Source organism: Nycticebus coucang, chromosome 10 (genome assembly GCF_027406575.1).
Source record: "Nycticebus coucang isolate mNycCou1 chromosome 10, mNycCou1.pri, whole genome shotgun sequence".
Lineage (NCBI taxonomy): Eukaryota > Metazoa > Chordata > Mammalia > Primates > Lorisidae > Nycticebus > Nycticebus coucang.
Window position 1 is genome coordinate 123,681,906 of NC_069789.1, and position 12,247 is coordinate 123,694,152.

The window sequence follows — 12,247 nt, forward strand, 5'->3', positions numbered from 1 at the left end:
CCCTCTATTTCTGGGAAACATTTTGTCCACACTCTCATAATCCCTTTCTTGCCTTCACCCCCTTTACACAAATCCCCAAGTCCTATTAAAATGGAAATCACACACCAGCATCTGAATCTAGCCTGTTTGGGCTCCATAGTGCTTGAAATGATTTGTGGTTAGAGGTTTCACATCACAACACTGATCATCAGTTTCTCTTGAAAAACAGGAGAATCTGGCTTAAAAAGAAAAAGGCCACAATTCTTCATAATAATAAGTGAAAGCTGTGGCAACAGCCCAATTTAGATGGCGTGGGAGTGCTCTAGTTCCCACAGCTGACACCCAGACAGGGTCACAGATTTATGTTACTTGCCTGGCCTAGTCAGTGTTTGGGTTTGACAGCCCTGTACAAAGCATTTAGGCTTTTGGAAAACAAAAGCTACAAAGTCTTTTTGGTTTTTTTGGTTTTTGTTTTTTTGTTTGTTTTTTTGAGACAGAGCCTCAAGCTGTCGCCCTGGGTAGAGTACTGTGGCATCATAGCTCACAGCAACCTCCAACTCCTGGGCTCAAGGGATTCTCCTGCCTCCGCCTCCCAAGTAGCTGGGACAACAGGCACCCCACCACTGCGCCCGGCTATTTTTTGGTTGCAGCCATCATTTTGTTTGGCAGGCCTGGGCTGGATTCGAACCTGCCAGCTCAGGTGTATGTGGCTGGGTGCCTTAGCCACTTGAGCCACAGGCGCCGAGCCCACAAAGTTTTGTAGATGAACGCTACAAGCATCAGAAGAAAGGAAAGAGACGAGGGGAGAAAAGCTCAAGTTAATATTTCAACGTGAAAAAAAATTTCTTTTTTAATTAAAAAAAAAAAAAGAGCTACTCAGGAGGCTGAGGCAAGAGAGTCACCTAAGCCCAAGAGTTGTGACGCCACAGCACTCTACCGAGGGTGACAAAGTGAGACTCTGTCTCTAAAACAAAAAAAAAGGAGGCCGAGCACAGTGGCTCATGCCTGTAATCCTTACACTCTAGGAGGCCGAGGCGGGTGGATTGCTTGAGCTCATGAGTTTGAAACCAGCCTGAGCAAAAGCGAGACCCTATCTCTACTAAACATAGAAAAACTGAGGCAACAGGATCACTTGAGCCCAAGTTGGAGTTTGCTGTGAGCTACGATGCCACAGCACTCTACCCAGGGTGACAGCTTAAGACTCTGTCTCAAAAAATATATATATTTCAACATGTTTCTGGGCACAGGGCAAGGCTGCTTCTATGGTGGGAAGATTGGATAAACAGACACAACTAGGTTTTCTTACCCCAGGGTTGGGCCAGGAGGCCTCAGAGGATGTCAGAAACCCTGAAGGGGAGGAATTCCTCGCTGCCTTCCTGCAGAACTACCGTCCTGGCTACGGCTCGCCGACTCTCTACCTCTTCATCACCAGTCAGTCAGAAAGCCCAGCCTCGGTCTCCATCCTCAGCCTGGCAGATGACACCATACATAAGGTCACAGTGATCCCAGGGGTGTCAGTCATGGTCAGCATCAGTAGCAAGGCTGAGATGAGCGGGAGCGATATCTTTCACTGTGCGGTGATCATCCGCTCCGACCGCAACATCTCCGTGCAGGCATTAAATGCTAAGCTCCAGTCAGCGGAGCTGACGCTGCTGCGGCCTGTCCATACCCTGGGCACTGAGTACTTTGTGTTCACACCACCTGGCACCTCCAGTGGCAATGTCAAGGAGTTTGCCGTGGTGGCTGGTGCAGCAGGTGCCTTAGTCAGCATCAAGCTGAAGGGGTCAGTGACATTCCAGGGTGATGTCTACCCAGCAGGCAGTGTCCTCAGCATGAATCTGCAGCCCTACGATGTGGCCCAGGTACAAAGTACAGTTGATCTCTCGGGGTCAAAAGTCACAACCACTAGCCCTGTGGCTGTCTTCTCTGGCCACAGCTGTGCCCAGAAACACACAAACTGCAACTATGTGGTGGAACAACTGCCACCCACATCTGCCTGGGGTACCCGCTACGTGGTGCCCAGTCTGTCCTTCCAGGCCCGCTACGATCTGGTCTACGTTGTGGCCAGCCAGGCCACAAAGGTGACTTACAATCATGGAGGTACCCCTGGCTCCCGTGGGCTCCAGATGGGTGACGTGTTAGAATTTGAGATCCGGCCATCCCGGCCACTCTACCTGTCTGCAAATGTGGGCATCCAGGTTCTGCTATTTGGCACAGGTGCCATAAAGGATGGAGTGACCTATGGCCCAAACCTGGTCGTTGTCCCAGACGTGACCACCTACTGCTCTGCCTATGTGGTCAAGAGCATGCCAGAATCTGAGGGTATAGCCCTGGTGGTGGCACAGACAGATACCGCTGACAAGCTGACTATGGATGGGCAAGCTCTGGGGAACAACCTCAATTGGGTGGCTGTGCCAGGCAGTGAGTTCTCATATGCTGAAGTGGAGCTCGGTGCTGCTGGCAAAATCCACATGGCCACAGCCCCTACCAACTTCGGGGTCCTCGTCTTTGGACTGGCCCAGCATGTGAGCCTCGGGACAGCAGCTGATTGTAGACAGAGTGAGTGATGGGAAATGACCCTGACCCTGTCCATTTGGTGCCCCCATTCCCACCCACCTACTCCTCTCTTCTGTGGCTTTCTGATTCAGCTGGGCTGTCCACCCCTCAACTGTATCCTCCCTGACATCCTTCCTTAAGTCTCCCAGCCCCTTCCCTCCCCCAAATAATAATACTGTAAATATTTAGCAACCGGTGTGACCCAGGGCACAACCAGTCAGAAGAGACACCAGCCAGAGCACTGGGGCAGGATCCAAAGCCCCACCATGCTGGCATCAGCCCTTTTCCATTAGTTCCTTTGGGGAAGGGTCCGAGGGGAGAGCCAAGGTGCCAAGAGGGAGGTATCTTTGGTTGTGGGGAGTGGTGTCAGGTCAGTAGCTTCTTACCAGTCTTACCAATGACTAAAAACATTTTGATATTTTAGCAACTGATACAGCTATACCAGTTGCTAACTGCCACTCCCTTCACCTCATGTAGGAATGTTGGTGCCCACACTCAGGAGGTCTAAAACCATAATAACACCATATTGGAGGGGGAGAATCTCTCAATGTACCAGGGATCTTTCCAGGTGCTTCATGTTTTGACATAGTTAAGATAAGGACCCGGCAGTATGTGTAACTTTGGCCCAAGGGGTTGTCACCAGGCTGTGGTATCTGAGGACACAGATGCTACAGAGTGCCTGGGGTTCAAACCCCCGCTCTGCTTGTGTGACCCTGGCATGTGACTTTACCTCTCTGGGCTTCAATTTCACATCTATAAAATGGGGGTGATAACTGCATGTTCCTCCCTGGGTTGTAGTGAGGGTGGAATGAGTTACTCCTTGTAAAGCTCTTAGTGACATCTGAAGTGATGAGGACTGTGTCAGGGTGAGCTGTTATTATGAGGGGTCAGAGGGCAAGAATTTTGGAAGATGGGGAAGCAAATAGAGAAAGGGCTGTTTTTTCCTGTGTGCTCTCCTCCAGGCTAGTAGCCCAGATACTGGAATTCCCAATCCTGGCAAAATTGCCCCTTCTCCCTGCCCCCCAGAGCGTGGAAGCCTTCCAACTTCAAGGGGCCACTTTGGGCTTGAATAGTAGAAAGAGGGAGGGGTGGGTGGTTAATTACAATAGGTGGCACTCAATTTAACACCTGGGTTCAGTTCCAAATCTTACTAATTAAGTTTTAGATTAATTAAACCTGACCGCCCCCCACATCCTATGAAGAAGGTATAGGCACAGAGAGTTTAAAATGACTTGTCCGGTGTCTCGGAGCTGATCAGTTGAACCAGAATTCCTCCCCAGGAAGCCTGAGTCCATAGTCATTTCCATTCGGCTGAACCGTCTCTGTCTCTCATTTTCTGTCCTTACAAAACAGTCCTTTGTGTTTTCACCCGGGTTGGAAGGTAGGGAAGAGCGGGAAAGCTAGAGAGAAAAATATTCAGCAATAGTTCCTTCTTAGTACCTTCCATTCTTTTGGACTGAGCTGTATTAAACTGAGGAATCAGAAAACCTGGGGTTTTCAGAGAGGCTTGAGCAGCTCTCCCCCTTTGCGGTTCCAGGCCTCAGTTTCCCCACTTCTAAAATGGCGATTGTGAGAACTGTTCAAGCTTCCTAGGGCAGGAGAGCTCCAGGACTCCTGCCCCGTGGACACTTCTGATCCTCTCTTTTGGCTGCCCTCCCTCTACTTCCCTCCCCAGCTCAGCCACCCATAGTGGAGCCCTCCTGCGAAGGCGTGAAGTGTGCAGCCGGGCAGGTCTGCCAGGTGGTGAACGGGGAGGCCAAGTGCGTGACAAAGCCCACGGCTGTCTGCAGCGCCCAGGGTGACCCCCATTACACCACCTTTGACGGCCGTCGCTATGACATGATGGGCACCTGCACGTACACGATGGCTGAGCTGTGCAGTGAGGATGACACCCTGCCTGCCTTCAGCGTGGAGGCCAAGAACGAGCACCGGAACAGCCAGCGAGTCTCCTACGTGGGCTTGGTGACTGTGCGCGCCTACAGCCATTCCGTGTCGCTGGTCCGCGGTGAAGTTGGCTTGGCCCGGGTGAGTGTCTTGAGGCTTCTGGATTTTAAATCCCCATGATACCTCAGTCCAAAGGCAGAGGCAGAACTGGGATGCCAGACCCCAAACCCAAGCCCTTACCGATGGGGTGGAGGGTGCAGGGAAGTGGGCCACCGGGGCAGGAGGGTGGGGAAGAGGGATTCAAAAATCAGTGGCAGAACCTTCAAGGTTCTTCATACCCTGTCCTCTTGCAATTTCACTTCTAGAAATGTTTAAGTTGCTGAGAGAAAATGTTAGGGGGAAAATGTATGTGCCAACATGGCTCATGATAGCAAAATGAAAAAAGGAGAAGAACAAACTAAATATATAACAACCAGGTATTTCAGGGACAACCTCCCACTTTCCAGGTGTGTTTCCGAGCACTTCCCTTTATATTTAATGTACATAGCAACTCTTTGGGGTAAGTGTTACTATTAGGAACACGTTCAAATGAAGAAACTGAGCTTGAGAGAGGCAGGTGACCCTGCCAGGGCTCACTGAAAGTAAAAGGTGAGGCTAGGGACACAGGCAGGCTGGTTCCTGCATCCCTATTCCTAATCCAAAGGCTGTTCTGCCCTAGAAATGGCTTACTACTCAGTCCACACAAATAACACCCTTTTCTCCTCCATTTTATTGTGAAAATGTAAAGCTTCCAAGAACGTTATATAACTATTGTACGGTAAGCACTAGTATGCCAATCACCTACATTCTAAACATTTTACTGTTTTTGATTCATTTATTATTTTAGAATAATAGGTAGAATGTCGTGGTGTCATAGCTCATAGCCACCTCAAACTCTTGGGCTCAAGAGATTCTCTTGCCTCAGCCTCTTGAGTAGCTGGAACTACAGGCGCCCATTACAACACCTGGCTAGTTTTTCTATTTTTAGTAGAGATGGGGTATTGCTATTGCTCAGGCTGGTCACGAAGTCCTGAGCTCAGTCAAACCTCCCTCCTCGGGCGGCGCCTGTGGCTCAAGGAATAAGGCGCTGGTCCCATATGCCAGAGGTGGTGGGTTCAAACCCAGCCCCAGCCAAAAAAAAAAAAAAAAAACCTCCCTCCTCGGCCTCCCAGAGTGCTGGGATTACAGGTGTGAGCCACTACACCCAGCCATGTAGGGCTTCTTTATGTCAATACACATATAAGCAAATATAAACGTATATTCTTATCTGTCCCATTTCTTGCTGTACCAGATGGTTCTGTTCTGCATCTTGCTTTTGGCACTCAGCAGTGCATTCAGTTGTTTCCCTATCTGTGCATGAGAAGTCTCTTTCTTATAGCTGCACAGTTCTCCAGTGTATGGATGTCCTGTGGTTCATTTAACCAGTCCCCTGGGAATGGCCATATTGGGCACTATTACAACCATACTGAGCGAATATTATTGCACCTCCATTATTTTGTGAGTGTGCAGGTAAACCTGTGAGATTAATAACCAGGTGCATAAAAGTAGGTGCTCTTAAGCTCTAGAGGGATCGAGCGCAGTTCAGAGACCACTTGTCTTAGGACAGGGGCAGATTTGAATAGCCATGCTGGACTGAGAGCCTTGAGCATGGGGACCTCAAGCCGTCTCGGTCACTGCAGTGCCCCCAGCACTGCCTGGCACAGAGCAGGACTTGTATGGTCTTTGCTAAATGCCTGGATGAGTGGATGGATGTTCCGTCTTCCCTTCAGGCTGTTCCTCATGTTGTCCTCTCTTCTTTTTTCATGTTGCATCCTCTTGGCTAAGGCTTTCTCAACCTTCAGGTCTCAGCTATGGTGCAGCTCAAAGAATGTGCGAGGAAAGAGTTGCCCAGGGCACAGAGAGACACACTCCTCGTGTCCTGGTGCTGCGTTCAGGCTGCTTTAACAAAGTACTGTGGACTGCTTTAACAAAGTACTGTTTATATGAACCAGATGTTTGTGCCCTTTTATCTCTCATGGTTCTGCAAACTAGAAGTTCAAGATCAGAGTGGCAGCATGGTCAGGCTCGAGTGAGGGCCCTCTTCCTTGTTGCAGACCTCCCACCTCTCATTGTATCCTCACATGATGGAAAGAGGGCAAGGGAGCTCTGTAGGGCCTCTGTTACAAGGGCATAGTCCCATTCATGAGGGCGCCATGCTTATGATCCAATCATCTCCCCAAGTCTCTACCTCCTAATGCCATCACTGCCTTGGGGGTTAGGATTTTAACATATGTCTGTGGGGGGGGGCACAAACATTTGGTTCATAATACCAAGCCAGATGGACAGGCTGGTGTCTCTCTCCACTCCCAGTTTTCCTGCCTGTCTCTCACTGGTCCCTCAAGGATCAGCTCAGCTCCCCCTTCCTCTGGGAAGCCTTTCCCAAACAATACAATTGGGTCTGGACCCTTTTCCAGGCTCTCACAGCTGCCTGTCTCCCCCATCCCAGCCCTGACCCTTCTGCCTGCCCCCATTTCAGCCCTGACCACTCTGAGCTGTCACTGTCTGTTGATGGGCATGTCTCCTACTGGGACTGGGACCTTGGAGCCTCATAAAGTTGGCACCTGAGGCTCTCTTGGTCACCAGTGTATCCCCAGGATCTTCCAGCTCAGCGCCAGTTACAGAGTGAGTGCCCAGTGAATGTTTATTTAATGTGGTAATGAATTCATTCATTCATTGAGGGCCTGTGATTCTACATGGCACTGTTCTAGACACTGGAGATAGCTTGGTGCCTGTAGCTCAAGTAGCTAAGGCGCCAGCCACATACTCCAGAGCTGGCGGGTTCGAATCCAGCCTAGGCCTGCCAAACAAATATGACAGCTACAACCAAAAAATGGCCGGGCGTTGTGGTGGGCACCTGTATTCCCAGCTACTTGGGAGGCTGAGGCAAGAGAATCGCTTGAGCCCAGGAGTTGAAGGTTGCTGTGAGCTGTGATACCATGGCACTCTACCCAGGGCAAAAGCTTGAGGCTCTGTCTCAAAAAAAAAGAAAAAGAAAAGAAAAGAAAAGAAAGAAAGAAAGAAACAAAGAAAGAAACAAAGAAAGACAGACACTGGAGATAAAGCAGTGATCAAAGCAAACAAAAACTTTTCTTCAAGGACTGACATTCTGGTAGAGAAAGATGACAAACAGGATAAATTTGAGAATTATATTTTAGAAGGCTAGGAGCAATAGGAAAAAAGTAAAGCAGGGAAGGAGAGTAAGGAGGGGTTGCCATTTAAAACACAGTGATCAGGGATGGCCTCACCTCATCAGTGGCATTTGAGCAAATATTTTATAGTAGCTGTGAGAGTGAGCCATGTGCATATCAGGAAAAAAAATTCAGGCCATGGGAGGAGCCATGGGAGGAGCCAAGATTCTAGGGCTCAGATGATGGCAGCAAAAGAGGATCCCAGTGCAGCCAGAGCAGGGAAGCAAGGGGGAGAGCTGAAGGGCACATTGCACAGGGGCTGACCACCCCCTTCCCAACACTCTGCAGATCGACAGCCAACGTTCACGCTTGCCAGTCTCCCTAAACGGAGGTCGCCTACGTGTATACAAGAGCGGGACTCGAGCTGTGGTGGAGCTGGACTTCGGGCTGGTAGTCACATATGACTGGGACTGCCGGCTGGCCCTGAATCTGCCCGAGAACTTCCGAGACCAGGTGTGCGGGCTGTGTGGCAACTATAATGGTAACCCTGCTGATGACTTTCTCACCGCTGGTGGGGAGCAGGCTCCTGACGTTATGGAGTTTGCCAATAGCTGGAAGCTGGATGACGGGGACTACCAGTGTGTGGACGGCTGCCAGGACAACTGTCCCTCCTGCACCCCAGGCCAAACTCAACACTATGAGGGTGACAAACTCTGCGGCATGCTGACCAGGCTTAATGGCCCTTTTGCCATCTGCCATAATACTTTGGACCCACAGCCCTTCCTGAAGGAATGTGTATATGACCTGTGTGCAATGGGTGGAGAGCGGCCCAGCCTGTGCCGGGGCCTCAGCGCCTATGCCCAGGCCTGTCTGGAGCATGGCATCTCTGTTGGAGACTGGAGGTCACCAGCCAACTGCCGTGAGTGATGACCTGGGTAGGGGCTGGGAACACATTGGTGAGGGGCAAGAGACACCTTCATCTGTTCAATATCTCAGTGCTTATGGTTCAGCCTGGTGCTGGGCAATGCTAAGGACCTGGCAATGGCCAAGACAGCCAGGTTGTGCCCACAATGAGCCTAAAGTTGGGGCAGACACATCAATGGACAATGACAGTCTAGATGGGTCAGGGCAGGGTGGAGGGCACAGACAGGTTGGGACAGGATGGGGGTACAGGGGCAGAAGGGTCGCGTTGGTATGGGTAAAGTTCAAGGGAGCTACGGGAGACCAGAAAAGGTTCCTGACCCAGCCTGGAGAAGAGAAGGTCAGGAAGGGTTTTCTGGAGAAAGGGATGTCTGATAGAAGCCAAGAAATTCCGACATCACTGCCTTTGCTGGTAACTCTGCCACCTGCTGGACAAAGTTCAAGCTGGTTAGCCAGGTATCCATCCATTTACCCATTCACTCAACAAGCATTCCTTGAACCCCCACTTGGCCCCATGCCATGCCAGTGATGCTGAGAATACAGTGAAGATCAACGCAGACTTGTTCTTTTCCTTGTGAGGTTCCTGGAGAAAGTTCAGGGAAATAAAGGATGGGGAGTGAGGGAGGAGGCGGCAACCAGGCCAAAGCCCAGGGCTAGAGACAGGGACTCCGAAGGGGAGTCAATATGGAGGAGCATGGAGGTTATGCTGGGTTTGTCCTGGTCACTCCTGTGTCCACAATGCGCAGTAAGCCCCCTACCCTGAGTTCCCCAATGCCTGGCACTAAAGGAGAACCAGTGAGTTCCATCACCCACTCATTCACTTCTGCAGTATTTCCGGAGTATCTGCCATGTGCCAGGCCCTGTCCTTGGTGTTGGGTATTCAGCAGCAATTCAGACAAACCAGGTCCCTAGCCCCACGAATTTATATCCTAGGGTTCATGTAATAAAAGTGACGGTGAAGCTCGTGAAGGTGGTCAGGTGATGCCTTTCCAAGCAGGTAACATTGGAGCTGAGAACAGGGCAGACAATGGAGTCCGCTAAATACTAACAACACTCATAGAGCATTTCCATATAAATTTACTCATTTAATCCTCACAACAGCCTGTGAGGTCTGTGCTATATTATCCCATTTTACTTATGGGGAGATTGGAGTCATTTCCTCATGATGACAGAGCTAAGAAGAGGAGAACTGGGATTTGAACCCAGGCCGTCTGGGCTCCAGAAGCCTTTCTCTTTCTCTCTCTGGCTGCACTGCTTTGCCAAAGAAAGCAGTGGGAACAGCCAGTGCAAAGGCCCTGAGGTGAGACTGTGAGGACCAGGGAGGAGAAAGAGGATGGGCTGGGGCTGGGGCAGAGTGAGCCAAAGGGAGAGTGCCAGGAGATGAGGGCAGAGAGGTGGTGGGGCAGATGGTGCAGGGCCTTGTGGGGATAGGCAGGACTCTGGCTTTTACCCTGAGTGAGTTGGAGCCACTAGAGGGCTCTGGGAGGGGGGAAGGACCTGATCTGACCCAGGTGTTCACAGATCCCTTTGGCTGAGGAACAGACTGTGGGGGCAGGATGGAAGCAGCGGGGAAGACCAGGCAAGGAGGCGGCTTCCGCGGTGTATGGATTTAGAAGGTGGATTCTGGACAGATTTTGAATATGGACCTCACAGGATTTACTGACAGATTGCTTGTTTAGTAAATGGTGGTAACGGGCGGCACCTGTGGCTCAGTCGGTAAGGCGCCAGCCCCATCTACCGAGGGTGGCGGGTTCAAACCCGGCCCCTGCCAAACTGCAACCAAAAAAAAAAAAAGATGAACCTCAGTAAATGGTGGTAGAAGGCAGGGGGGAGAGTTAACTGCATCTAGCCAGATGGAAATGCCATGAACTGAGAACGCCCGCATTGTGGGAGGAGCTGGATTTGGGTAGGGAAGTGCTGGGCGCCCTTCCTTCGAGGGCACCCGCTGCGCCGGCCTGAACCCCGTTCTCCCGTCTCCCACAGCCCTGTCCTGCCCAGCCAACAGCCGCTACGAGCTCTGTGCCCCCGCCTGCCCGGCCACCTGCAACGCGGCGGCGGCGCCCTCCGACTGTGCCGAACTCCCCTGCGTCGAGGGCTGCGTGTGCCTCCCGGGCTTCGTGTCCAGCGGCGGTGACTGCGTGCTGGCCTCGTCGTGCGGCTGCGTCTTTCAGGGCCGCCCGCTCGCGCCAGGCCAGGAGGTGTGGGAGGACGAGGAGTGCCAGCGGCGCTGCACCTGCGACGCCACCACCAATCAGGTGAACTGCCGCGACACGCAGGGCTGCCCGGCGGGCCAGCGCTGCGACGTCCAGAACGGCCTCCTGGGTTGCTATCCTGAGAAATTTGGGACCTGCAAGGGGTCAGGCGATCCGCATTACGTGAGCTTCGACGGCCGGCGCTTCGACTTCATGGGCACCTGCACTTACCTGCTGGCCGGCTCCTGCGGCCAGAACGCGGCGCTGTCCACCTTCCGAGTGCTGGTGGAAAACGAGCATCGGGGCAGCCAGACCGTGAGCTACACGCGCACCGTGCGGGTGCAAGCCCACGGCGTGGAGGTGGCTGTGAGCCGGCAGTACAAGGGGCAAGTCCTGGTGAGTGATACAGGGTCCAGGGATGGGTGCAAGGGCGAGAAATCCCCCCTGAAGAGCAGCCGCTCTGGATCCCGGGCGGAGCTGAGTATCTCTTAGATCTCGTGGCCAGTGGTGAAGGCACAGGTCCCCAAGCCAGGTGGTGCTGCCACTTCTTGGTGACATTGTCTCTTACAACACCTCACAGAGTGGTCGTGGTAGGGCATTTAAAAGAGGCCTTGGTGCTGAACAAATGTTCAGTAAAGCTTGGCTGCCATTGTTTGTGTTGTTATGAACCCTTGGAATTGTGGATTTGGGCAAGTTCAGGAGGACAGTGAACTTTCAGAGAGCAAGGTGACACACTGGGCGATATGTGAAATGTTAGGTACTACAGGGGCGTGTGTGTGTGATAACAGGTTCTCACCAACTTCTCAGGCCAGGGTGGTGGAAGAGGGGCCCACAGACTGGGCTACGTGGCCACAGGCTTGTGGGCAGAAGGTTCTCAGAGGGTCCACCACACAGACTCAAGAACCACTGATTTTCTATAAAATAAAAATGGACAAGAGAGGTTCAGAGGAGAGTCACAACAATGACCAATAATTGTAACTGAGCAGTTTGGGGCAATGGCCCAGGCCCTGGGAAGGGATGGATAAATCAGAAGTGGGAGACCAAGAGAACTTTTCATGCAAGTACTGCACTAAACCCTTCACGCACCCTAACTTGTAATCCTCACAACAACTTTACAGTGAAGGAAATTCTGCCCATAAAGCCTAGCGTTCAGCATAGAGAAGCCTCTAGATAAACAAAGGACATAATTATTAATATTTGTGTTCCTGGGGCTGGGCACGGTAGCTCATGACTGTAATCCTAGCACTCTGGGAGGCCACAGTTGGTGGATTGCTTAAGGTCGGGAGTTGGAGACCAGCCTAAGCCAAAATTAGAGCTCGTCTCTAAAAATAGCCAGGCATTGGGGGGGGGCACCTGTAGTCCTGGCTACTTGGAAGGCTGAGGCAAGAGGATCACTTAAGCCCAACAGTTTGAGGTTGCCATGAGCTAGGCTACCATGGCATTCTATCAAGGGGACAAAATGAGGCTCTGTCTCTTGTTCCTGCTTCTTTGAGATGACTTTTAAGTGGA

The 12,247-nt window shown here is 51.6% G+C and overlaps 1 protein-coding gene across 2 annotated transcripts in view; it reads left to right on the plus strand.

Annotated features, from left to right (window-relative positions):
• Window positions 1-12,247, plus strand: part of FCGBP (Fc gamma binding protein) — a 51,649-nt gene that overhangs the window by 7,921 nt on the left and 31,481 nt on the right. The window contains exons 2-5 of one of the 2 annotated variants that reach the window (XM_053604313.1): window positions 1,291-2,538; window positions 4,211-4,560; window positions 7,974-8,544; window positions 10,530-11,134. In XM_053604313.1, the coding sequence (XP_053460288.1) occupies window positions 1,291-2,538; window positions 4,211-4,560; window positions 7,974-8,544; window positions 10,530-11,134 (2,774 nt within the window). The remainder of the gene's footprint in view (window positions 1-1,290; window positions 2,539-4,210; window positions 4,561-7,973; window positions 8,545-10,529; window positions 11,135-12,247) is intronic. The other variant, XM_053604314.1, reaches the window with a different exon arrangement.